General features: G+C 44.6%; 1 protein-coding gene across 12 annotated transcripts in view; it reads right to left on the minus strand.

The window, feature by feature from the left end:
• LRRIQ3 (leucine rich repeats and IQ motif containing 3) overlaps window positions 1-27,150 on the minus strand; it is a 205,226-nt gene that overhangs the window by 98,468 nt on the left and 79,608 nt on the right. Inside the window, exon 9 of one of the 12 annotated variants that reach the window (XM_045026617.1) lies at window positions 14,072-14,662. The exons of the other annotated variants lie outside the window; for them this stretch is intronic. Coding sequence (XP_044882552.1) covers window positions 14,647-14,662 — 16 coding nt within the window. The 3' untranslated portion in view covers window positions 14,072-14,646. Of the gene's footprint in view, window positions 1-14,071; window positions 14,663-27,150 lie in introns of those variants that run through there. 12 annotated transcript variants of the gene reach the window in all.

Here is a 27,150-nt window from a genome sequence, read left to right on the forward strand (position 1 = left end):
AGCACTTGCACTCACAGCTTTCATTCCTCAAATGCTGTACCTATTTTTTTCTTTTTTATTACAAAAGAGACAAAAAAATGACAACAAAATGGTTTAAGATACTCCAGCATTTGAAATCTAGTCCATCTCTATAAAATAAGTTTAAAATAGTTTCAGGGCCGTTACCGGTTTTACAATCCCATTCCCCTACTTTTAAAGACGTTTTTCTCTCCCCACCTGCAGTCTGAAAGACCCACCCAAACTATAGGGGACAGTGACTCTAAAGGGGAAACAATGAAACAGACTACACAAAGCATTATACATAGTTGTAGCCCTGTGGGTCCCAGACAAAGCACTGTCAATCGATCAAAGTAAACAAATTAGAGTTAGAGAGAAAGAAAGAGACTTTTCCCCTCTTATCTCCTTCATTTATAGTAATACTAAGTGCCTCAGATATCCAATACATACATTCTCAGACTGAACCTTTGTGGAGAAATTAGGCCTCTTTGTAATTCTCTGGTACAAGCAACAAAGTGACCAGCAGAAGAAACTTCAGCATATTTTCAATTTAAGAGCAATAAGTATAACGTCCACTGAATTACTGAGACAACAAAGCCAATGTTTCTCCATTACTTATTTGCTTTTTAGGAGTGGCCTTCTGTCTAATTATCTGGCAAGACCTGGTTCTCAAAAAAGTTCATGCAAAACTGCACAAAATTATGCTCAAACCCCAAAGGAAACCTAATTAGTAAGCAATCTGTTTCTCCCAGCCAGTGCCTGATCTTGCTGATTGTGTCCTACCTATGACCACAGAAGGGATTTAGACTAGAACCCCCATGGTTCATAGGCAGAATGGCAATGGGTGGGTCAAACCCAGAAAGCAGAAGTTAAATGACACCTGTCTCAGTCAAGACAAAACTTGGGGATTTAAAAACAAAAATGGTGATGCAGAAATTCCAAGAGCATTTATTTTTGACAGCAGTAAAATTGTATTATTAGTATTGACTTGTTCAGAATATTTAATCTGCCTGGGTGCCTAAAGTTAGGCTCCTACCGCCATATTTAGGCAAAAAGTTCTGGAGACGCAGCAGCTGCCATTGTGATTAATCCAGTCTCTATTTACAGGCGTGCAGCCATTTTAGGTATATTTTGCTCATTTAGACTGGAGGACAGCTGAATCCACTTTAAAAGGGGGAAAAGTACAGATGAAGTGCAGGCAAACTATCTATTCATCTGGCTTACTAATAAAGCAACTTAATACAGATGAGTAAGTAGAATGAAAAGTATCTACAGATTTTATATCACCAGTGCCATAATTACTGACATGTTCCAAAAATTGCACATGTACAGCCGTTACTCTAAAACAGTGGTTTTCAACCTTTTTTCATTTGTGGAGCCCTGAACATTTTTGAAAGGAGGTGTGGATCCCTTTTGAAATCTTAGACATAGTCTGTGGACCCCTTGGTTGAAAACCACTCTGCTCTAAAAGACAACCATTTTTTGCAGTCCTGTGCCCTAGTGGTAGTGCTCTGCAGAGCTATGCAGAACACCTGGGTTTAATTCCTGTTCCCACAATTTTGCTTTCTAGGCTGAGGTTGCAAAGGTGTAGCTGGCATTGTTCAGTGGTGACTTTGGTACCAATTAATGGGCAAGGTTTCAGGTTCCAAGAGGAATCCTATTAAGTTTTCCTTACCCAGAAATAAGGTGACTGCGAGATCTGTAGACTGAAGAAAAACAGGAGAATTTTCAAAGTTCTAACAGAAACCCCAGGGAAAAATGCACACAAAGGCTGAAGTAGCTTAGTGCAATCATTGCTGCAAACAACCATAGCAGAGTCAATCGCGTGACAGTCTGGTCCATTGCCGTTCTGCCTCCTTTTTCTAAACGCATCATTCTATAGTGTCTTCTAAAAAGCAATCTGATAGAGTTATTGACATCACTTTCTTTCTTTCTTTCTTTCTGGTGCTGAAGTAAATTTTTGGTTTTGTTGCTTTGTTTGCTCAGTTTGTGACTTTGGCACCAGCTTATAACTGCTTATAGCATTATAAGTCCGTCCAGAGTCTGACATAAGTCATGTCCACGTTGGCAGTAAGCTAACCCAGCCTTAAATATAATTTGCTTTGAAATAGCTTTCAGAACTGGTTTAGTGAGTCCGATATAGTTCCCAAAGGGGTAGTGAACTGCATTAGTCAGACTATGTATGAGCTTAACCCCCATCTCCACCAGTGCTCAAATGTAGTTCTGTAACATGAATGCAACACAATTTTAAAATTGCATAGTATGGAGCTAAAACATGCTGTACAGTTTTAAACTGTTATATTAGTTAATAGAGTAGTGAGAGACTTAGAGCAACAGATGCCAGCAGATGGTTCACCCCTGGAGTAAAAAGAAACTGCTAATGAAAATTGTCTTATTAGGTGCCTTGCAGGAGTGTAAAAACAAATACTACTGAAAAGTAGTAGAAGAAAGAGGTAAGGCTGATGCTGATTAGCTACCCCCCAAAGAATAAGAAACAAGAACATCTGCAGCTTCACGTAGGATAGCAAGATGCTCACAGCTCTTTGTGGGTAGAAAGGGAAATACAGCACCTAGCATACCTGCATCTGTCTGTGCTTTGTCACTGAGTATCCAATGACGTCTCTTATTATTTGTGTTGTCATCACATGAGCAACTCAGGTGATAGAGGACTAAGGTCTGGTCTACACTACAGAGTTAGGTCATCACAAGGCAGTTTGCATCGACCTAACTATGGAAGTGTTTACACTTAAATTTCACTCCTGCCAACATAACTGCCCCACTATGCTGACTTAATAACTCCATCTCCACGAGTGGCGTAGAGTCAAGGTCAATGTAGTTAGGTTGACATAGTGTCAGTGTAGACCAGGAGTAGGCAACCTATGGCACGCGTGCCAAAGGTGGCACTCGAGCTGATTTTCAGTGGCACTCACACTGCTCGGGTCCTAGCCACCGGTCCGAGGGACTCTCCATTTTAATTTAATTTTAAATAAAGCTTCTTAAACAATTTGAAAACCTTATTTACTTTACATACAACAATAGTTTAGTTATATATTATAGACTTATAGAAAAAGACCTTCTAAAAATGTTAAAATATATTACCGGCACGCGAAACCTTAAATTAGAGTGAATAAATGAAGACTCGGCACACCACTTCTGAAAGGTTGCCGACCCCTGGTGTAGACACTGCGTTACTTACATCGACTGTTACTGGTTTTCAGGAGCCATCCAACAATGCCCCATGCTGATGGTACAATCGATACAAGTGCTCCTGGTCAGGATGCACACCGCCAATAAAAGGTGCAAAGTGTAGACATGCACAAGCGATGTAATTACTGCAGCGGCTGACATAAGTAAGATTGACTTAATTTTGTAGTGTAGACATAGCTTAAGAGAGGAAGAATAGCATCTTTACCTCACCTGAACTAAAATAGAATATCTGGGTGGACCGGTTAATATATTATTATGCATCCACATATATTTTAACATTTTCAACGAGAAAATCTCAGTTTAAGCAATAATTATAGAAGATCCCCTCTCTATAGTGACAATGGAAAGAGACCATTATAACTATTATTTGTGGCAGCAATTTGAACAAAAATGTTGGAGGGAAAAAGTAATTAGAATAAGACACGCATGCCTGACACCGAAAGAAAGATAGTTATGCTTAATACATTACAGAAATTGTTCAAGAACAGTTCAGCAAGAACCTGGCTTATCTGTCACATACAGTACAGTACATGCTGGCTCCACAAGTTAAAGAAGCCCACTGGGTACAGGACAGATTCCAAGTGTCTGTTAGCAGGAAATCTAAGTGGCAAGAGGACAACATTCCCCATGGAAAATTACACAAAATAAAATGCCTTCCAAATTTAGTTTAAAGGAACCAAATTAGAGATGGAAGAGAGTCAGACTTCTTCAGCGTATGAAGAGAAGGATTACAGAAAACTTGCAGCACTAGATTCAGAGTCAAATGTTCAAAACCACTTATGTGACTTAGGACCCGAAATTTCATTTTCAGAAGAAGGAGTTAGGCTCCTAAACACATAGATATTTAGGCATTGCTGTGCTTAACAGTTAATGGGATTTTGGCTCCTAATTGCCTAAAGCCCTTTTGAAAATGAGAATTAGGCACCAAAATTAGTTAGATGTTGCAACGCTGAGCATAGCAATGCCTAACTACCTTTAAAAATCTGTGCCTTAGTTAACTTAAGACTTAGGTGGTTGGAACTTAAGATTGTTTTGGAAATGCAATTTAGGTCCTTTTGAAAATGTTACCATCTGTTTGCAAATGGGAGCCATTTGTTTAACAGAAATAAGACGGTTACTCACCTTTGTAACTGTTGTTCTTCGAGATGTGTTGCTCATACCCATTCCAGTTAGGTGTGCGTGCGCCGTGTGCATGTTCGTCGGAAGATTTTTACCCTAGTAACACTCGGTGGGTCGGCTGGGCGCCCCCTGGAGTGGCGCCGCTATAGCGCTAGATATATACCCCTGCCGACCCATCCGCCCCTCAGTTCCTTCTTGCCGGCTACTCCAACAGTGGGAAAGGAGGGCGGGTCTGGAATGGATATGAGCAACACATCTCAAAGAACAACAGTTACAAAGGTGAGTAACTGTCTTTTCTTCTTCGAGTGCTTGCTCATATCCATTCCAGTTAGGTGATTCCCAAGCCTTCCCTAGGCGGTGGGGTCAGAGTGAGATGTTGCAGAATGCAAAACTGCCGAGCCAAAGGCTGCATCATCTCTGGACTGTTGGACCAGTGCATAATGTGAGGCAAAGGTGTGGACTGAAGACCAGGTAGCTGCACGGCATATCTCCTGGATGGGAACATGAGCCAGGAAGGCAGCAGAAGAAGCCTGAGCCCTGGTGGAATGAGCGGTAAGGTGGCTCGATGGAATATGGGTCAAGTCATAGCAGGTACGGATGCACAACGTCACCCAAGATGAAATCCTCTGGGAGGAGACAGGTAGGCCTTTCATTTGGTCTGCCAGTGCGACGAAGAGTTGGGGCGTTTTACGGAAGGGCTTTGTCCGCTCAATATAAAACGCGAGCGCCCTACGGACGTCTAGGGAGTGCAACTGTTGCTCTCGTTGTGAAGAGTGTGGCTTCGGGAAGAAGACCGGAAGGAAGATAACCTGGTTGATATGAAAGGCCAATACAACCTTAGGGAGGAAGGCCAGATGTGGCCGCAACTGCACCTTGTCCTTGTGAAATACCGTATACGGTGGGTCCACCGTGAGAGCCCGAAGTTCAGAGACGCGTCTAGCCGATGTAATGGCTACGAGGAAAGCTGTCTTCCAGGACAGGTATAGCAGTGAGCAGGTCACCAGCGGCTCAAATGGGGCAGTCATAAGTCTGGTTAGAACCAGGTTGAGGTCCCAGGTTGGGGCGGGGTGGCGAACTTGTGGGTATAAGCACTCCAAGCCCTTGAGGAACCTAGAAATCATAGGGTGCGAGAAGACGGAGCAGTCACTCTCCCCTGGGTGGAAGGTAGAGATGGTTGCCAAGTGCACCCTCAATGACGATACCGCCAGGCCCTGCTGTTTGAGAGACCAGAGGTAGTCCAAGATGGAATGGATCGGGACCTCGGTAGGAGTGACGTTGTGCATTTCGCACCAGCAGGAGAAATGCTTCCACTTGGCCAGATATGTTAACCGAGTGGAAGGCTTCCTACTACCCAGTAGAACTTGTTGTACCGAGGTAGAGCAACGTAACTCAGATGGGTTTAACCATGCAGCAGCCATGCTGTGAGGTGCAGGGATTGCAGGTCTGGGTGGTGAAGTCTGCCGTGATCCTGTGTTATAAGGTCTAGGAGGAGAGGCAGGGGAATGGGGCTGGTTATCGACAGGTCGAGCAACATGGTGTACTAGTGCTAACTGGGCCACGCTGGAGCAATCATGATCAGGTGCGCCCTGTCGCTGCGGAGTTTTAGCAGGACCCTGTGAACCAGCGGGAACGGCGGGAAAGCGTACAGCAGTCAGCTCGACCACGGCATCAGAAATGCGTCCAACATCGAGCCCGGGGAGAGGCCTTGGAATGAGCAGAACTACTGGCACTTCCTGTTCTCGCGAGATGCGAAGAGGTCGATGTGGGGAAAGCCCCACTTCCGGAAAACCGAATAGATGATGTCCGGGCGGATCGACCACTCGTGAGACAGGAAGGATCTGCTGAGGTGATCCGCCAGAGTGTTCTGGACTCCGGGGAGAAAGGACGCTACCAGGTCGATCTATTGGGCTATACAGAAGTCCCAGAGGCGAACGGCCTCTCGACAAAGCGGGGAGGAGCGCGCTCCGCCCTGCTTGTTTATGTAAAACATGGCCGTTGTGTTGTCCGTAAATACTGATACACAACGGCCTTGGAGATGGTCTCAAAACACTTGGCATGCTAGACAGACCGCCCTCAGCTCCCGCACGTTGATGTGCAAAGACAGCTCTTGAGGTGACCAGCGACCCTGAGTGTGAAGGCCCTCGAGGTGGGCACCCCAACCCAGAGATGATGTGTCCGTGGTTAGGGCCATCGAGGGTTGCGGTGGGTGGAATGGCATCCCCTCGCAAACTATCGTGGGGTTCAGCCACCATGTTAGGGAGTCCAGGACCTCCTGCGGAATGGTGAGTACGGAGTCCAGGCTGTCTCTGTGCGGCCTGTATACCGAAGCTAGCCAAGTTTGAATGGGGCGGAGGCGTAGTCTCGCATACTTGGTCACAAAGGTGCAGGAGGCCATGTGCCCTACCAGGCGGAGGCAGTTGCATACCGACATTGTCGGGAAGGTCTGAAGACCCCAAATAATGGAAGCCATTGCTTGAAACCGCGACTGTGGGAGGCAGGCTCTGGCCAGATTGGAGTCCAGAGTCGCTCCGATGAAGTCTAGTCTCTGTGTGGGTGTTAGAGTAGACTTTTCTGCGTTGATCATGAGGCCGAGACTCCCGAAGAGGTCTTTGACTACGTGCAGGTGCTGCGACACTTGTGACTGGGACATCCCTCGAATGAGCCAGTCGTCGAGGTACGGGTATACGTGTACGTGACGATGGCGGAAGGAGGCAGCGACTACGGCCATGCATTTCGTGAACACACGCGGAGCTGTAGAAAGGCCAAAACGGGAGTGCAGTAAACTGAAAATGTTGATGGCCGACCACAAAACGGAGGTACCGTCTGTGCGGCGGGTAAATTGCGACATGGAAATAAGCATCCTTCATATCGAGGGTGGCATACCAGTCTCCTGGATCCAGGGAGGGAATAATGGTCCCCAGGGTTACCATGCGGAACTTCAGCTTTATCATGAATTTGTTGAGTTCTCGCAGGTCTAAGATCGGTCGCAGACCTCCCTTTGCCTTGGGGAGTAGGAAGTAGCGGGAGTAGAACCCCTTGCCCCTCATGTCTTTTGGTACCTCCTCTATGGCTCCTAGAGCTAGGAGCGACTGGATCTCTTGCAAGAGGAATTGCTCTTGAGAGGGATCCCTGAAGAGGGACGGGGAGGGAGGGTGGGAAGGTGGGGTTGAAACAAACTGGAGGTGGTATCCCAATTCCACTGTGCGCAGGACCCAGCGGTCGGAAGTGAGCTGGGACCAGGCAGGGAGGAAATGAGAGAGACGGTTGAGGAATGGAGGAAAAGGATCCGGGAATGTAACTGATGGGCCACCCTCGGGCGTCCCATCAAAAGTTTTGTTTAGCCCCCGCTGGTGGTTTAGGGGGCGCCTGATTTTGGCCTCCTTGAGAGCCAGACTGCCGTCGACGATTGCCCCTGCCACGCCGTCTGCCAAAGTCCTGACGCAGTCTAGGCGGGGCGTACGGCGGTGTGGCTGTGGTTGGAAGGTCCTGCGTTGGGTCACTGGTGTGTGCATACCCAGCGAGCGCATTATAACGCGATTGTCCTTCAGACTTTGCAGTCTGGGGTCAGTTTTATCTGAGAAAAGGCCGTGGCCGTCGAAGGGCAGATCCTGAATTGTTTGTTGCAATTCAGGGGGAAGGCCAGACACTTGGAGCCAGGAGATGCGCCGCATCATCACGCCTGACGCCAAAGTTCTGGCTGCAGAGTCTGCTGCATCCAGAGAAGCCTGGAGGGAGGTTCTCGCTACCTTTTTACCCTCCTCGAGGAGAGCGGTAAACTCACTCCTGCGGGAGAAGCTCCGTGAACTTCCCCACGGACACCCATGTGTTAAAGTTATACCGGCTTAGGCTGGAGGCCTCCAGCAGAGTATATTTTACGGCCTAGGAGGTCCATGCGTCTAGCCTCCTTTGACTTAGGGGCCGGGGCGTGTTGGCCATGGCACTCCCGTTCATTCACCGACTGAACCACTAACGAGCAAGGAAGTGGGTGAGTGTAGAGGTATTCGTATCCCCTGGAGGGGACCATATATTTCCTCTCCATTCCCCTTGCTGTAGGTGGAACCGAGGCCGGGGACTGCCAGATGGTATCCGCATTGGATTGGATGGTGCGGATAAAAGGCAGGGCTACCCTAGTGGGTGCATCAGCCAAGAGGATGTCCACAACAGGGTCCTCTACCTCAGGGACCTCTTCCACCGGTAGGCTCATATTCAGGGCCACTCATCTCAAGAGGTCCTGATGGGCCCTGAGATCCATCGGCGGGGGGCCCGAGGAGGATGTTCCTGCCACCGCCTCATCAGGAGGACGAGGAGAGGCCCGGTACCAATGGGTCCTGTAGGGGTTCCTGTACTTGCGGAACATCCTCTGCATCAGGTGGAGTCTCTGGTGTCCGCTGCTGGTAGCGCAGCCTCGTCCGTGCCCGCAGGTGGAGGACGGCTTATCGTCGCCTCCGGTGCCCGATGTTGTGACGGGACTGACCATGGAGGCACTGGTGGAGCACCTTGGGATTCATAGTACGCCCACGGTATCCAGAGGGCCCAGTGATGAGGACCTTGGCTGGGGATGTCAGCATCCCTATCTTGGTGGTAGGATGCACTACTGGCCCGAGAAGACACCGACGTGTGTCTGGAAGGCCACGGCGGTGCCGAGAAATCTTGGGGAGGCGCCACAGATGCAGATGTGGGCTCTCGGGTCGGTGCCGGAGAGCGGTACCGCGAGCCGGAATGATACCGCGAGGGAGACCGGGACCTTCTACCGTATCGGTGCCGGGAGGTCGACTGGTACCTCGAGTCCCTTCGTCTGGAGCGACTGCAGGAAACACGGTGCTGAGATCGGTGCCAAGAGTCGGATCGGTACCGGGAGTATCTGGTCGGCGACCGAGATCTCGACCGGTGCCGCGAGTGCGACCGGTACCGGGATGGAGAGCGGTACCCGGGACTGCGAGCGGCGCCGGGAGCGGGAACGTCGTGAACGAGAGCGTCTGTGGGATCTCGATCTTGAACGACACCGTTCCGTTGGGGCAACGGAACGTGGCCTTATCAGTGCCAGTTTCCCCACTGATTGCATAACCCGCACCGGCGGAGCTGGGGGTTGATGCCGCGTGGACTCCGTCATGGCAATGAGCTCCCGTGCCGTGGAGGAAGTCTCCAGTGTAGAAGGCAGGGCAAGCTCAACCACAGCATGAGCTGGGGAGCTGTCAGGCACCGGACTCAACGGCCCTTGTGGGACCGGAATCGATGGTGCCGAGCTCAGCGGAGTCGCAGGTGGCGGTGCCACGAGTGACGGTGCCTCGGCAGAGGACGGTGCTGGGCGAGCCGTCTTCGAAGGGCGCTCCTTCTGTTGCGCTGTAGAAGTCAGAGCACTCTGCTGCTTCCTGGGTCTCGGGGACAGGGAGCCGTGCTAAGCAGATGTCGGTGCCGGCAGAGGTCGGTGCCGGGGCTCCTTCTTGGTACCGGAGCGGTCCGGGGCCAAAGGGGCGCTCCTTACCGAAGCAGTCTGTTGGGCACTCGGTACCGACACTGCAGGAGTGAGTGCCGACTCCATGAGGAGCTGCTTCAATCTAAAGTCCCGCTCCTTCTTTGTCCTTGGTTTAAAGGACTTGCAGATGCGGCACTTGTCCGTAAGGTGGGATTCCCCTAGGCACTTGAGGCAAGAGTCGTGGGGATCCCCTACTGGCATTGGCTTCTGGCACGCCGAGCACGGTTTGAATCCCAGTGCCTTGGGCATGAGCCTGCACCGGGGTGGGGAAAAGGGGCTAAACCCCGATCCTCCGTTTAACTATATACACTAACTATCAATACAACAACTAATACTAACTGTAACTATAAAACTTTGAACTATAATACAATTAACTGTACAGAACTACGAGTAGCTAGGGATGTGGAGATCAGCGAAGCCGCGCTCCACAGTTCCAACGACCATCACGGGCGGTAAGAAGGAACTGAGGGGGCGGATGGGTCAGCAGGGGTATATATCTGGCGCCATGGCGGCGCCACTCCAGGGGGCGCCCAGCCGACCCACCGAGTGTTGCTAGGGTAAAAATCTTCCGACGAACGTGCACGCGGTGCGCGCACACCTAACTGGAATGGATATGAGCAGGCACTCGAAGAAGAACTTAAAGATTCACTTTGCCCACAAACTTACCCAACATCATCTTAGATGAGAAGACAGCAAGTTCATGAAAACTATATATAAAAAAACCCCTCATCAATCAAAAGCCCTTAACCTTGGGGGGGATAGCTCAGTGGTTTGCGTATTGGCCTGCTAAACCCAGGTTTGAGAGTTCAATCCTTGAGTGGGCCATCTAAGGCAAAATCAGTCCTTGGTCCTGCTAGTGAAGGCAGGGTGCTGGACTCAATGACCTTTCAGAGTCCCTTCCAGATCTATGAGATATGTATATCTCCAACCTGGCACTGTCCACTTGGTTCACCAGTGTGTCTGGTCTTGCCTGTATGTACTAGAAACTGTCCTTGAATCTCTGATGATCATGCTCTCTTTGACTGTAGAGGGCTGAACTGAGATGCATGACAGCTGGGTTTAATTCCTGGTTCTGCCACAGACTTCATGTGTGCTCTTGTGCAAGTTATTTAATCTCTTGGGTGAAAATCCCTGGCAAAACTCCTGTTGACTTCCACGGGGCCAAAATTTCAACTTGGTGTCATGGTTACCCTCGCATGGGACAAAGTGGAGATAAATTAAGTAATATCCATGAGATTCTTTTAGAAATGAAAAAAATTCCTTGTGGCAGGGACTATTATTATATTTGTGTTCTGTACACTGAAGAGCATAGTTTGTTTATAATATATACAAAATGGGTTTATCTGGATCTCTAGGCCATTGTCGAAAGCTCTAAAATTAAACAAAATAAAAATCAGTTATAAAGCCAGTAGCTGCTCCCAATACTCCAGGCCAGAAAATAACCAACCACAGCATATCAAACAAACTAATTAATTCCCTCTCCCACAAAAATCAGATCATATTTTGTTCCTCCATCCCCTCAAACCTGGGTATACTTGCAAGTCTGGGAGTGTGCTCAACAAACTCAGAGTATACTGGAGCAAGAGGTGGAATAGGAACCAACTTGGAGGGCCCTCATAGAGAATGCCATGCAGACAGCTTCTTCTCATTCATACTGAGGGAGCTCCAGCTTGAGCACCTCCACTAATCACAGATGTGGCTTCTCAAGTAGACAAACTCAAGCCACACAGGACTTTGTGTCAAATGCAAATCATGGCACATTGATGTCACATGCTCTTGGCAAGAAAACAGGGCTTATCAGGTGAGATGCTGCATTTTACGTCAGGTTCATTTTCTATGCTGCTTTAAGGTGTAGAGTGCATTACAGTAGTCTAATCTCATGGTGACAAAGGGATGAGTCACAGTAACAAAACTAGCATGTGAAAAAAATTCTTCAAGCTGGACAAAGATGGAGAAAAGCCTTCCTCAACACTGCTACTATATGGGCATCTAATAGCATCTGGGGATCTATTACCCTCAGTATATTAACTTAAGTAACAAATACCACATACACCATGAATCAGGAATTCTGTCTTCTAGTTTCATCTGCGAGCCTACAAGCATCATGACTTATTCAGATTGTTCTTCAATCAGCTAGCTCTCACCTATGCCCAATCTCATCAAGACAAGCTGTTCAATAGCAATGATCACATGAGACTGAAATATAGACTGGGGTGTTATCAGCATACTGAGATGACCATACCCATACCTCCTCACTAACCTTCCCAATGGCACCATATACATGCTGAACAAGAGCGGGACAGGACATACCCTTTTAGAACTCGATCTATATAAGTGCTGTCATATAAAGACAATTGCCCAAGACCCTCCTCTGGAAAGACTCAGCAAGGATAGAATGGAGTCACTGAGAGTAGTTCCATCCACACTTGTTACAATCCACAGGTAAGACAGCAGCTCACAATCAGAAATATGCAATGCAATGAGGACACCAGCTACTAACACCATTGATGCAGTCTTTGATGTCGACCCAACTCTGTACTAACACTGACATGGGTAAAGATAATTGAAGGCATGTAAGTACTCAGGGTTGTCTTGTCCAGTCCTTTCTATAATCAAAATTGTAGACAGTGAATTAGACAGCTGGTTGGATTAGCAATGACAGTGTTGGTTTCTTGGGTGAAAGCCACATAGCAACTTCCATGAGAGAAATTGACTACATGCTTATCCTGATGGCTGCATTGACAACCTCCATAAGCAATGGACTCTGTCTTCCCCACTTTCACTAGCCAGAAAAGACATGAGTCCAAAGAATAGGTTGTGGAATGATATTAGTGGGATTAGTTGCAGAGTAATGTACTCGCTGTGTCTAACAGTGGTAGAACTGGGAACTATATGATTAAGAACATAAGAACAGTCCTACTGGGTCAGAACAATGGTCCACCTCGCCCAGTATCCTGTCTTCCAACAGTGGCTGGTACCGGATGCTTCAGAGGGAATGACCATAACAGGGCAATTTTCAAGTGAGCTATCCTGTCATCCAGTCCCAGCCTCTGGCAGACAGAGGCTTAGGAACACCCAGAGCATGGGGTTGAGTCCCTCAACATCTTGGCTAGTAACCATTGATGTACATAACCTCTATGAAATTATCTAATTTTTTTTTGAATCCAGTTATACTTTTGGCCTTCACAACATCCCCTGGAAATGAGTTCCTTAGGTTGACTGTGAGCAGTGTGAAGAAGTACTTCCTTGTGTTATTTTTAAATCTGTTACCTGTTAATTTCATTGGGTAACACCTGATTCTTGTGTTACATGAAGGGGTAAATAACATTTCCCTATTCAGTTTCTCCACACCATTCATAATTTTATAGACCTCTATCATATCCCCCACTTAGTCGTCTCTTTTCTAAGCTAAAGAATCCCAGTCTTTTTAATTTCTCCTCATATGGAAGCTATTCCATACCCTTAATCATTTTTGCTGTCCTTCTCCCAATTCTAATTTATCTTTTTTGAGATAGGGCGACTGGAACTGCATGCAATAATCAAGGTCTGGGCCCTACCATGGATTTATATTGCAGCATTATGATATTTTCTCTCTCTTTCTTAATGGTTCCTAACATTCGGTTACTTTTTTGATATCTGTTGCACATTGAGCAGATGTTTTTAGAGAATTATCCACAATGACTCCACCATCACTTTCTTGAGTAGTAATAGCTAATTTAGATCCCTTCGTTATGTATGTATAGTTGAAATTGTATTTTCCAATGTGCACTATTTTGCATTTACCATCATTGAATTTCATCTGCCATTTTGTTGCCCCATCACCCAGTTTTGTGAATCCCTTTGTAACTCTTTGCAGTCAGCTTTGAACTTAACTATTTTGAGTAATTTTGTATTGTCTGCAACCTTTACCACCTCACTGTCTACCCCTTTGTTGAACAGCACTGGTCTGAATCCTGAATCTTTGGAGGACCCTGTTATGTAACTCTCTCCACTGTAAAAACTGACCATTTATTCCTACCCTTTATTTCCTATGTTTTAACCAATTACTGATCCACGAGTTACCTTTCCTCTTATCCCAGGGCTCCTTTTTTCATTTGTGTTCCTTTGGATTAATTAAAAAAAAAATGAATAACCCTAAACTTATTTAAAAGATTACAGAAAAGGTACCAGAGTTCACTTATTTTTGACACTCATTTTAATTGAATCAATAAGTAATGAATAATAATAAAACCTTTAAGTATTGCCTAATAGCAACACAAAGAAAGGTTTTGGGTCTCTCTGCATTAGAACATTTCTTCATACATTGTTGCTATAGAATATTAATCACATAAGATAAAGTTTTGCCATAAAATATTAATACTTATTGCAAGAAATAAGAGGCCAGATACTGTGAGGTGTTGAATATCCTGAACTTTCAGTGGAGTCAAGAGTTGAGAATGCTCAGCACTTCACAGGATTTAGTCCAAGGTGAACTTGTTTATTGTCAGAAAAATATTTTTTTCATGCCTTTCTGTCTGTGAAGAAAGGATATTTTTATCTTACCAGTGCAGGCAATCATGTTTTTAATCAGTAGCATTAGGTGACTATGTAGGTCATTATAATAATTCATTCTTGGATTGGTAGAAATGGAATCTTTAGACATTTCTGAAAAACACTGCAACCCAGGGTACCACCACCACCACCAAAAAAAAAAAAAAAGCAATTTACAAATTACATTCTTCTCTTTCAATTAAATCCTTCCTGAATAGTAACTTTTAGATTACAGCATGGTTCATAGGTCAATTTTTTTTAAAGTAAATTAAATCTATGAAATCTAACATAATTTTTTCCTCTGTTGTGGTTCAACCTTTTTACACAGCTTCAGGCCTGAAAAAGAACAAAAACCTACAGTCAGACAAAGGAAGACTCATTTCTATTTACTCCAGACCACATTGAATTTTCCTTTTTGAGCTCCTGGAGTGTGGTTCTCTACACCAGTTTCTCAAAGTCTTTATTAACACTAAAACCAAATAGAAATCAAATATTTGGGGATTACATCAAACATAGGCACTTAGCAAACAATGTCTTAAAGATTGTTTTGTGGACTTCAGTAAGATTTTCCTTCACATTTTTTCACGTATTAAATTCAAAGGATTTTCTTTAAAAAAAAAATTGAATGTATGCTGCCATCTACTGGAAAGTACTACTTAATCAAGCAAAGCTGAAACATTCCTCTTAACACAAGCTTCACTTTACTCCCATGAGTAGCTATTTTGTGTCAATGGGACCACTTGGGTGCTTAAAATAAAGCACATACAGAAGTGTATGCATGACTGGAGCCTAAATTAGTGCCAACTATACTGGAAAAAACACAATTAAAAATCTATTGCATAGATGCGGAATCTTATGAATTCCTTGAGATGTGGACTGTCTCTTTCTTTGCACAGGGACAGCACCGAGCAAAAAAGAAGGCTGGTCCAATTGCCCACTTTAGGAATGGCCATAATACAAATAGTAATAGTAAATAGTCTAATGATACAATCAATATCATCTACCCTTCCATTAGGAAAAATAAGTAAATGATGCATTATTTCCTAGAATATTTACATAAGCTTTCGGTTAAAGGAATAATATCTGGGATTCATGCTTTTCAGCCTGACTACTCACTATTTACAGTGTTGCCAACCCCAGAGATTTAAACAACCCCACCACAAAAAAAAACAAAACCACCACCACCACCCCAAAAAAAAAATTTTCAAACAAACCAAAAAAAAAAAAAAAAGGAAACAAACAAAAAAATCCACAGGACACACATAAATCCCCCCAATAACATTGCTAAATGGGAAAGTCTCATGATTTTTACCCCACTTTCCTGAGTGGGTTCTCTTCATTATTAATTTTTCAGATCCTGCACCGGTCCAACAAATATGGCCAGCTAAAACAGTCTCACTAAATAACAACAATTGTAACAGAATATCCTTTCCAGCTGTGGACCTGAGGCTTCATTCCTTGCACATGTAAAATCATGTGAATTCTGCAGATGTTTTGCCTGAGCAAATAATGAAGACTCAGTCTCTGTATTTTAACATTAAAATCATTTTCTGCATTTTCCCTTTCCACTCACCCTCACTGGTAGGTCTTACCTGAACACCTGGGCTGCTTAGTAATTTCCTGAGAGATGCGGACATGTTAGGCAGGTGAAAGAGGCATGGAAACTAACACTCAGACAGTGCTGAGAGCTCATGGAGGCACCTCCATTAGTGTGATATTTACCAATCATGCTCCAGTGCCACATGCTTTGAGAACCACTGCATAGAGTATATGCTGCTTTGTGTAAGGCTGATAGCTCTGTAGGATAATAACATGAGCCCACTGGCGAATAAAGATGTCTCTACTTCTATTGCTGTCCTGGATGGGGCACATAACAGGTCTCCCTTGTCCTATTTAAAAGGAACCCTCCATCTACTAGTGCCCTAATTCAGTGGTCCCCAAATTGTGGTCCAGAGACACTGGTGGCCAAAAGACCACTATGACTATGTCTACATTATGAGATAAGGGTGGGATTCCCCTGCTCGCAAACACATATTTGTGGTAGCTCAATGGGGATAAATAGCAGTGTAGCTGCAGTACCATGGGCAGCAACAGTGGAAGCATGGTTTAAATCATGAGTCAGGGATTGGTGTCTTTCATGGCATGGAGCCATAATGGCAGCACCTGACTAGGGTGAAGTTTATGCTACAAGGTAACATCTGAGTGCCTCCATGGCCTACATCACAGTCAAACTTCTTTTTCTAACACAGAGTAGGCTTTTTCTCTTGGGAACAATTTTCCGCATAGGTTGAGGACAGGATGGTTCCTGCCAGCCACTCAAGACAAGAATGCTCCCAACTCAATTTCAGAAGCATCAGTCTGGGAGATGTTTTTCGGTGAAATCTAGGCTGTAGAAGACAAGATCACTCCAGAGGTGAGCCTTTAGAGTTTGAAAGGCTCTCTCACATGCCTTCATCCAGTGAATCTTTTCGGGCTACTGTCTGGGTGCAGACTGGTGAGAAGGGCCACAGTAGATGAGAATCCAGTGGTAGTATCCCACCATTCCAGAAACCTGCATACCTCAAAGACTCATAGACTTTAAGGCTAAAAGGGACCACCATGATCATCTAGTCTGATCTCCTGCACACCTAAGGCCACAGAACAGCACCCACCCATTCGTGTAATAGGCTCATAACCTCTGGCTCAGTTACTGAAGTCCTCAAATCTTGATTTAAAGACTTCCAGTTACAGAGAATCTACCATTTACTCTAGTTCAAACTTACAAGTGACTCATGCCCCACACTGCAGAGGAAGGCGAAAAACCCCAGGGTCTCTGCCACTCTGAGCTGGGGGGAAGATTCCCTCCCAAGCCCAAATATGGCGATCAGTTAGACCCTGGGCATGTGGGGGAGTCCCACCAGGCAGATATCTGGGAAAGAATTCTCTGTGATAACTTAGAGCCACCTTATCTAGTGTCCCATCTCTGGCAAAGGGAGATATTTTCTAGTAGCAGTCACAGATGGACCATATGCCATTGTAGGCAATCTCATCATACCATCCCCTCCATAAACTTATCAAGCTCAGTCTTGAAACAATTTAGGGTTTTTGCCTCCTCTACTCCCCTTGGAAGCCTGTTCCAAAACTTCACTCCTCTGATGGTTAGAAAATTTCATGTAATTTCAAGCCTAAACTTGTTGGAGGCCAGTTTATATCCATTTGTTCTTGCACCTGCTTCTTTGAAGTCAGAGTGTGGCAGATCCTTCAGGTCTGGACATTGTCCACCAGAAGTCATACCTTGCCCTCCCCCAAGGTAAACCTCAGGTAGATTGCCTTGTCTTTGCCTATGTTGCATTTGTTGGAGTTTGCTGTTAGTCTGACCTCTTTGAGGGTCCAGAATATAGCAGCAACCTGCTTCAGGTGTCATCCCAGCTCTGGCTATAAATCATGACATCGTCATGGAATGCGCTGGCATAACTACTATGGGAATGGAGGAGTTGCTCCATTAGCTGTTGAAATGTTGCTGGAGCATGAGGTAAGTCAAACAGCATGGTCTGGAACTGATACAAGCCAACGGGGTCAGCAAAGGCCATTTTTTCTTGAGCCTCTGGCATGGGTGGAATTTGCCAATATCCTTTGGTAAGATCCAAGGTGGTAATATATTTGGCTTCACACAAGTGATTTGTTCGCTCATCAATGCACAGCATGAATTATGTGTTAAATTTTGACATGGCATTGACTTTTCTAAATTTGATGCAAAATCGGGTAGTTCCATCTGGCTTACAGACCAACACGACTGGCCTTCTCCAATCACTACTGGATTCCTCATTTACCCCAAGGTCCAGCATAGATTGTAAGTATTGCTTCATGACCTCTCATCTTTCGGGGAAGCAGCTGCGCATTTTCCCTGACACAGTGTCCAGGCTCAATTTGGATGTGGTGGGTGAGGTGCATTCACCTGGGCTGGGTAGAAAATACAGACACCTGACAGACTTGTTGCATATGGTGACATGAACACCATTGCCTCAATAAAATTAACAGAAAATTGTTAGTTAGTTAGCAGAAGGGTCCTGTTATAGGTGTTAGTACTGTTACTAGGCACTGGTGAGACCTCATCTGGAATACTGTGTGCAGTTCTGGTCTCCCATGTTTAAAAAGGATGAATTCAAACTGGAACAGGTACAGAAAAGGGCTACTAGGATGATCTGAGGAATGGGAAAAACTGTCTGATGAAAGGAGACTCAAAGAGCTTGGCTTGTTTAGCCTAACCAAGAGAAGGCTGAGGGGAGATATGATTGCTCTCTATAAATATATCAGAGGGATAAATACCAGGGAGGGAGAGGGAATATTTAAGCTCAGTACCAATGTGGACACGAGAACAAATGGATATAAACTGGCCATCAGGAAGTTTAGACTTGAAATGAGACTAAGGTTTCTAGCCATCAGAGGAGTAAAGTTCTGGAACAGACTTCTAAGGGGAGTAGTGGGGGCAAAAAACATATCTGGCTTCAAGACTAAGCTTGATAACTTTATGGAGGGGATGGTATAATGGGATAGCCTAATTTTGACAATTAATTCGTCTTTGACTACTAGCAGTAAATATAATCCAATAGCTTGTGATGCGATGTTAGTCGGGGTGGGATCTGAGTTACTACAGAGAATTCTTTCCTGGGTGTCTGGCTGGTGAGTCTTGCCCACATGCTCAGAGTTTAGCTGATTGCCATATTTGGGGTCAGGAAGGAATTTTCCTCCAGGGCAGATTGGCAGAAGCCCTGGAGGATTTTTGCCTTCCTCTGCAGCATGGGGCACGGGTCACTTGCTGGAAGTTCCTCTGCACCTTGAAGTCTTTAAAACCATGATTTGAGGACTTCAATGGCTCAGACACAGGTTTGATACAGGAAAGGGTGGGTGAGATTCTGTGGCCTGCATTCTGCAGGAGGTCAGACTAGATGATCATAACGGTCCCTTCTGACCTTAAAGTCTATGATTCTATAGTGGTACAGTTATCAGGAGAAAAAGAGTGCTAATTTAGTATAGATATGTTGAGGAATAGCATAAAAAAGAGAAAGGCAAGCATTTCGGTGTAAAATAAAAGAAGAACAGTAAGACAAACGTAGCTAAGAAGGTTAATAATACAAATGAAACAGAAATAGAACTATGGAATATATAACAACAAGGAAGAATAAGTAAAAACAAGAAATATAGAGGGCAAAAATAAAGCACAGTAGAATCATGCTAATGAAGAGCACTGAAGGAAATAAGAAAATTTCTACAAATACCGTATTCCACAAAAAAGATAAAATTAGAGGAATGAATAGGGTCTATTAAATAAATTTCAGGATGGAATAATAGATGAAGAAGTACAAAGGAAGCTGAAGTAGTAAATAATACTTCTTTTCAGTTTATAATAAAAATTAAAGTGTTAATTATTGAGTTATCAAACTTAAATGAGTATTGAAGTGATCCAGAGCAAATTAGCAATAAAGAGATGGTACAGGAATATCCATTAAAATTAAACATACAAATCAGCAGGATAGAGCAAGGTATACCCAAGAGTGGACTAAAGAGAACTATTAGCAATCACTTTTGATAAATGTTGGAAGACAGATTAGGCACCTGACGGGAGAAAAGCCAACATGGTTCCAATCTTCCAAAAGGGAGAATGGGGGAAGTATTGACCAATTAATTTAACTCTGTTCTATGTAAGATATTAGAACTAATAATAAGAAAATCTAAATGTAAACATTTGACTTGCAACAGAGAGGAGATGCTGGCAAGGAAGCATATGGACTAATCAAACAGGTTTTGTCAAACAAATTTCAACTGATGCCTTTAAAAATGTTTTGTTCTATGTAACATTGGGCAGCAATAATGAAGTAGATATAACTTAACTTGACATGAGTACATTTTTGATACAATAACACAAACTTATTAAGAAGTTGGAAACAGGCTGTACGGTTTGAACACATATTTGGGGAAATAAATTGGCCAAGAGCCAAGTAATTACTATTGGGGGTAATCTCCAAATATAGGAAGGTATCAAGTGGGGTTTTGCAGGGTTTTGATCTGAAGAACAATGTAAATTTCACATTAAATAAAATCATATGAGGATATTAAAGTAGAAGGACAATGCTTAATTTGTAATGAATTAGGTGCTGGGGCTGAAGCAATTTTGTTTACTTTCATAATGGACGCAGCAAGCCCCGAGGTGGCAGGACTATGAACTGCGAAGCCTAGAGATGCCGGGCAAGCCCTGGGCACAAATTAAGCTAAGCGCTGGAGAAGGGAAAGTACACACTCCAAAGGGGACTGATCAAAATTACCGAACAATCTAGCAATCTTAGAGAGATGGACAAATTATATATATATAGGGAGACAGGCCAGTCCTCGCTCACAGACAACCCACCAACCTGAAGCATATTCTCACCAGCAACTACACACCGCACCACAGCAACTCTACACACCGCACCACAGCAACTCTAACTCAGGAACCAATCCATGCAACAAACCTCGATGCCAACTCTGCCCACATATCTACACCAGCGACACCATCTCAGGACCTAACCAGATCAACCATCACCAGTTCATTCACCAATGTAATATACGCCATCATGTGCCAACAATGCCCCTCTGCTATGTACATCGGCCAAACTGCACAGTCCCTATGTAAAAGGATAAATGGACACAAATCAGATATTAGGAATGGCAATATACAAAAACCTGTAGGAGAACACTTCAATCTCCCCGGACACACAATAGCAGATTTAAAGGTAGCCATCCTGCAGCAAAAAAACTTCAGGACCAGACTTCAAAGATAAACTGTAGAGCTTCAGTTCATCTGCAAATTTGACACCATCAGCTCAGGATTAAACAAAGACTGTGAATGGCTAGCCAACTACAAAAGCAGTTTCTCCTCCCTTGGTGTTCACACCTCAACTGCTAGAAGAGGGCCTCATCCACCCTGATTGAACTAACCTCGTTATCTGTAGCCTGATACTTGCTTGCATATTTATACCTGCCTCTGGAAATTTCCACTACATGCATCCGACAAAGTGGGTATTTACCCACGAAAGCTCATGCTCCAATAGGTTTGTTAGTCTATAAGGTGCCACAGAACTCTTTGCCGCTTTTACAGATCCAGACTAACACGGCTACCCCTCTGAAATTTTAAATTGTCATTTATTTTTATTTGGAAAGGGATCAGATAGAATATTGAAGTGATACTGTCAAGGTTAGTAGGAGCCAAACTTAATCTACTTTATATCTGATTACGAATTAAACTCCTGCACCAAAACAAAGAGTTCAGTATTATTTTTCTGTTAATAAATTCAACCCAATAATACCAGTGTGAACAAGCAGAGTTCCCAGACTACACAGCACACATATGCTGAGTTAACATCCAAATGCCCAGCCCCATTTCTTGGGTTCTACTTTATCCCCAGTTGAAGAATAACACAACATACATTGTAGCCTGAGTTTCTACCTAAGTTGGTTTTTCTAAAGAGTTTCCCTCACTGCCCAGTCTCTCATTCCCCATAGAATAACAGGCAAACCCTTTCACACCACAGATTGGATCTAATGGCTACACTTACAAATTTGCAGCGCTGCAGCAGGGTGTGAAAACACACCCTCTCCAGCGCTGCAAATTGCGGCACTGCAAAGCGCCAGTGTGGTCAAAGCCCCAGCGCTGGGAGCGCGGCTCCCAGCGCTGTCCGTTATTCCCCACAGGGAGGTGGAGTACGGACAGCGCTGGGAGAGCTCTCTCCCAGCGCTGGCGCTTTGACTACACTTAGCGCTTCAAAGCGCTGCCGCGGTAGCGCTTTGAAGTGCAAGTGTAGCCATAGCCTGACATTCTATCAATGCCAGAAGACCAGTGCTAATGAAAGAACTGAACATATCAAATTGGTCCTGTACATGATGTGCAGGAAATACAATTTTGGTTTAAAAAAAATAATCCAACCAGATTTCATTGTTATGCTTCCAAGGAATTATATTGAGCAATCTGCATGACTTTAAAAGATACTTGGTTCAGTGTCCCTTAAGGCAATAATGGGAGATGTTTTTAATGTGCCTTTCTGAAAACCAGGGAAGATTTTGCATTGTGCCTTCAAAGGGTTTTAATCCAACTTTGGGCACTTTCAATTCTGGTAGCCCTCAATAGCTGTGAGTGCTGGTGCTGCTCAGAATCCCCATAGTACCACATACTTTACCCTTCCACCCCCAGCATGTCCCCGCCAGCCTCTGATGTCACCCCTGAAACACCCCTATGCCAGGTTTTGTGAGGGGGCCTGTGTACAACAACTTATAGCTGTCTTATCCAGTGCTAACACTGGGAGAATTCACCCCCAAACTGATATGGGGTTTTTATGGCAACATATAGGGGATGTGGCGGGGTGAAAATCTCACCCCATGTGATCACCAAGCTCTTACAAAAATTAGTAATTATTACTCATATAAGTAGTACCATAACCCATTCCACATATACCTTTATGCACATGAGACATCTTTACTCAAACAATGTCCCAGTGAAATCAGTAGGATTCCTCATGTAACTTTTATACATCTATTGGGTTTTTAGGGGTCTAGTGCAGGGGATCTGCTCAAGACACTTTGCATCATGAAATCCCTTAATGTTGGGCTGAAGTGGTATGACGGACAGTGCACAGGCTGTCTGCACTGGGGTGAACTTCACCCATTGGCAGAATTAAATCAGTGAGAATTGGGCATGAAGAACTCCTGAAGGATCAGGAGTTTAGTAAAATGCTATCGTTACATGGACTTAAACGAGATCTGCCCAAAGGAAAAAATATCAATAATTCTAACTTTTGTTTTTAAAATTCTTTATAGTTCGTAATGCTGATTTTTTCCTATCAATTTTCTTTTTTCGTTTGGGAAATATCAAGGAGTTTTTGCAGTTTGAGTGGAACAGAAATGTGCTTTTGTTTAAATTTGAGCTAGGTCAAGTTTAAGGCTAAAAATCTTCACTCCTTGTTTATGTTTAAATCAAATATAAAATTAACTATGAAAGGATACTGAATACTAAAGGCTGTCCATCACAAATGGCTGGAAGCACCAACAGACACAAGCCTCAAGCACCAACAGCCAAAGTCCAACAGCAAATTGCAATTTTTAATAAATAAAATATAATAATTAATAAAGAAAACAACATTCTGTTGCACTTTGCATTTAAGGAACCCAAGTGTTTATGGTCACTATGATTTACTGCTACATTTTCCTCAAGATGCTTTACTCCTTTGATATTAGCATTACCTCACCCCTTCAGCACCTGATATCAGATATAGGGAAGGCAAGAAGGCTGGAAAATTAATAAATCAAGTGATTAAACTACAGACCAACCAAAACAAGAAAATGAAAATCTCCTTGAAGTGGTGACATTTGTTTAGAATGTATGTCTAATCTTACTAACACAATCCCAATATAATATACTGAAAGAGAAAATCATTAAAAGTCATAGATACTGGGACAGATTTTCTTGTGTTCCAAAACTTTTGCTCAGCTCAGCATGGGAGTGGCAGAGGACTTGTCAGGGGACCAGTTTTGGCTTCAACAGCATGTAGAGATCCTGACAGGCATCTCTAAATGCTAAATGGAACACACCCCAAAGGAGAATAGGCACAGTGGCTTCCCCAGGGCCCTTCCAGACCCTGTCATCCTTTGGGCCAAAAGTGAGAGAGGGGATGGTGGTAGACTCTATGCCCAGAATCAGAATTTTTGCACCAGCAGGAAGTACCCCTAGGATTGGGGAATTCTCTGTTAGGCTTTAGAGGCCAGTTTCCAGCCCCTTTGTACCTCCTAAGTGGCACAAAGAGATAGGATCTGATTAGAGAATCCAGCTGAATGTCTGGTCTTCTAATTACTCCCCAGATATGAAGCTTCAGGTTCTCTGCACCTTCTCTGCACACACATAATTACAGGCCTGGCTAGCAGAAAATCAATTGCTTGTAATTTTGTCAAACTTTAGCTGATCAAGCTGAAAATGTCCATGTTTGCTCTGTTTCTTGAAACTTTCAATGAAAATGGTTCAGCCTCAAAAATCTGAGAAAGAAGTTATAGGAAATTTTTTTGCTAATATTAAAAAAATATCTAAGTGTTTTTTGTTTGTTTTTAAAAAGTTCTAATGCCTTCATGCTTTTGAGCAAGAACTTGATGTTTCGAAAGGCGATAGCATAAGATATGTAATCCCAGGACTGCCAACGTGAAAACCTATCTAGATTTGACTGGGTTGTAAGCCTCCGGATATCACCCATTTGCACAGTATCAGTAGAGCTTGTTGCTAAAATCTCCAAACTTTTAAGCAGCCCGTAGCATGTTCCAGCTTCCTACATACTGACTGCGCTGAGCATGCAGCCCCCACAGATCCTCTTAATTGGTAAGCACACAACTAGAGCCCCAGAGGAAGGGGGAATAGTGAATGCTGCTTCATTAATAGCCACTTTGGCTTATGGAAAGGTGAACTGGATTAGGAGCCAAGATGAGACCATGAATTATAAATTTACCTCTCTTGATAATTAGTATTAATAATCCTGTGAGCTTCACAGCCCTTATTATTGAGCACCATCTCCTATCTTGACCTTTGGAGGCAGTCCACAATCATTCACCCATTTTAGAAATTAGACAATTGAGAGATTACAAAAGGTCACTTCTGGAGAGCTGTGAATATGGGTCTCTAATATGGCAGACCAAAGACTCAACCATTTAGTCATACTGCCTCAGAATGAATATGTTCAAATGTATGTGCTTGGCTGTACTGACTCACCATTAGACAGTACTCCCCGCCAGAGTGAGCAATAAAACCCAGGATTCCTAACATTTCTTTGCTATCTAGCAAATCTATATAAGAAGATTCCAGGATTGTTACTCTGTGTGTGACTCTGAAGCCTATTATGTCTGTTGAACCAGCATACATAATAATCCTCAACACACAAAAGCCCTCAATGCAGCACTCAACCCTCCAAATCTCACTCACCCCTCCTAATCTACATAGAATCCTCCAGCACAATCCCCTCTAGATACAAATCAACACAATCAATCACACAACAGAAGCAGCAAACACAACAACCCCAGGACATGTACCACCTGACTGCAGCCCCTGCCACCATTTACCACCCACACAAATCTTCCTGCACAATACAACTACTGACACAAATCAACACAAACACCCACACAACAAACCCAAACACACATAACCCTTAACTACAATGCATAGCTCTCATTTTCCACACACATATCAACAAAAAATTAACAGGACAACACATAGACTCACTCACCCTCTTTTCATACTTCCCATAATGATGATGATGATGTTCGTCCATCGTTTTCGAAGAAGACCTTAACATCTATCAGGTTGTGAGCTGTCCATGGTGCGTCCGCAAATGGCTGGTAAGGCCAATACGGGCACGGAATGTTCTGCCACATGTCGGGCAGACATGCGTGGGCACCACTGTTACAACATTTGCAGCTCTGGCTTTACGGAGTGCTCGCTTCTCTTGTGCTAGGGTTATCCTTCTGGCTTCAGATGTCTGGCAGCCTTGGTGGATCAGCATACGCCATGTCGATCGGTCTTGTGCCAGGGTTTCCCAGGAGGTGATGTCGATATCCAGGGACTTAAGAGAGGCTTTCAGCGTATCTTTGTATCGCTTCTTTTGTCCCCCATGCGATTGCTTTCTTTGAGACAGCTCACCATAGAAGAGCTGTTTGGGGATGCGGTGGTCTGGCATCCTTACAACATGGCCTGCCCAGCGTGTCTGGGCTTTCATAAGCAGAGTGTAAACTGACGGCAGGGCTGCTCTGGAAAGGACTTCTGTATCTGGCACCTTATCCTGCCACCGGATCCTCAGAAGTCTGCGGAGGCAAGTCGTGTGGAAGTGGTTCAATTGCCTAGCGTGCCTCCTGTATACATTCCAAGTCTCACTGGCATACATCAAGGTAGTTAGCACTATTGCTCGGTAGACTTTAAGCTTTGTAGCAAGGCTTATTCCACGGCGGTCCCACACGTTGGTCAGCAGTCCGCCAAATGCAGAGCTTGCCTTGGCGATTCTGCAGTTGACCTCGATGTCAATTGTCACTGCGCGGGAGAGGGTGCTGCCAAGGTATGTAAATTGGTCCACTGCTTGCAGCTTTTGCCCCTTCACTGTGATGGTGGGCTCTTGGTGTTGGGCTTTCGGAGCTGGCTGGTGCATCACTTCGGTTTTCTTTATGTTGATAAGAAGGCCAAAGTTATCGCATGCTGCTGCGAATTTGTCCATGCTGGCTTGCATTTCCTGCTCTGATCCAGCATTCAGGGCACAATCGTCAGCAAAAAGGAGGTCTCGTAGCACAGTCTCCTTTATCTTGGTGACAGCCTGGAGTCTTCGCAGGTTGAACAGTTTCCCATCAGTCCTGTATCTCAGGCTGACTCCCAAGGAACTGTTCTGAAAGGCGTCTGACAGCATGGCTGAAAACATCATGCTGAACAGGGTCGGTGCCAACACACACCCTTGCTTGACGCCATTTGTGACGGGAAAGGCCTCTGAAGCTTCTCCGTCGTCCAGAACACGAGCCGTCATGCCGTCGTGGAACTGACGTACCATCAGGATGAATCTATCAGGGCACCCAAACTTCGACATGATACGCCACAGACCTTCACGACTGACAGTGTCAAAAGCCTTAGTGAGATCCACAAAGATGGTGTACAGTTCACGATTCTGCTCTTGATACTTCTCTTGGAACTGTCGGACTGCGAAGATCATGTCCACAGTGCCACGCTCTTTACGAAAGCCGCAGTGTGTCTCGGGTAATAGACCCTGTTCCAGGTGGTCAATCAGGCGATTCAGCAACACTCGTGCAAG

The sequence above is a fragment of the Mauremys mutica genome, chromosome 8, assembly GCF_020497125.1.
Source record: "Mauremys mutica isolate MM-2020 ecotype Southern chromosome 8, ASM2049712v1, whole genome shotgun sequence".
In the NCBI taxonomy this organism is placed as follows: Eukaryota; Metazoa; Chordata; order Testudines; family Geoemydidae; genus Mauremys; species Mauremys mutica.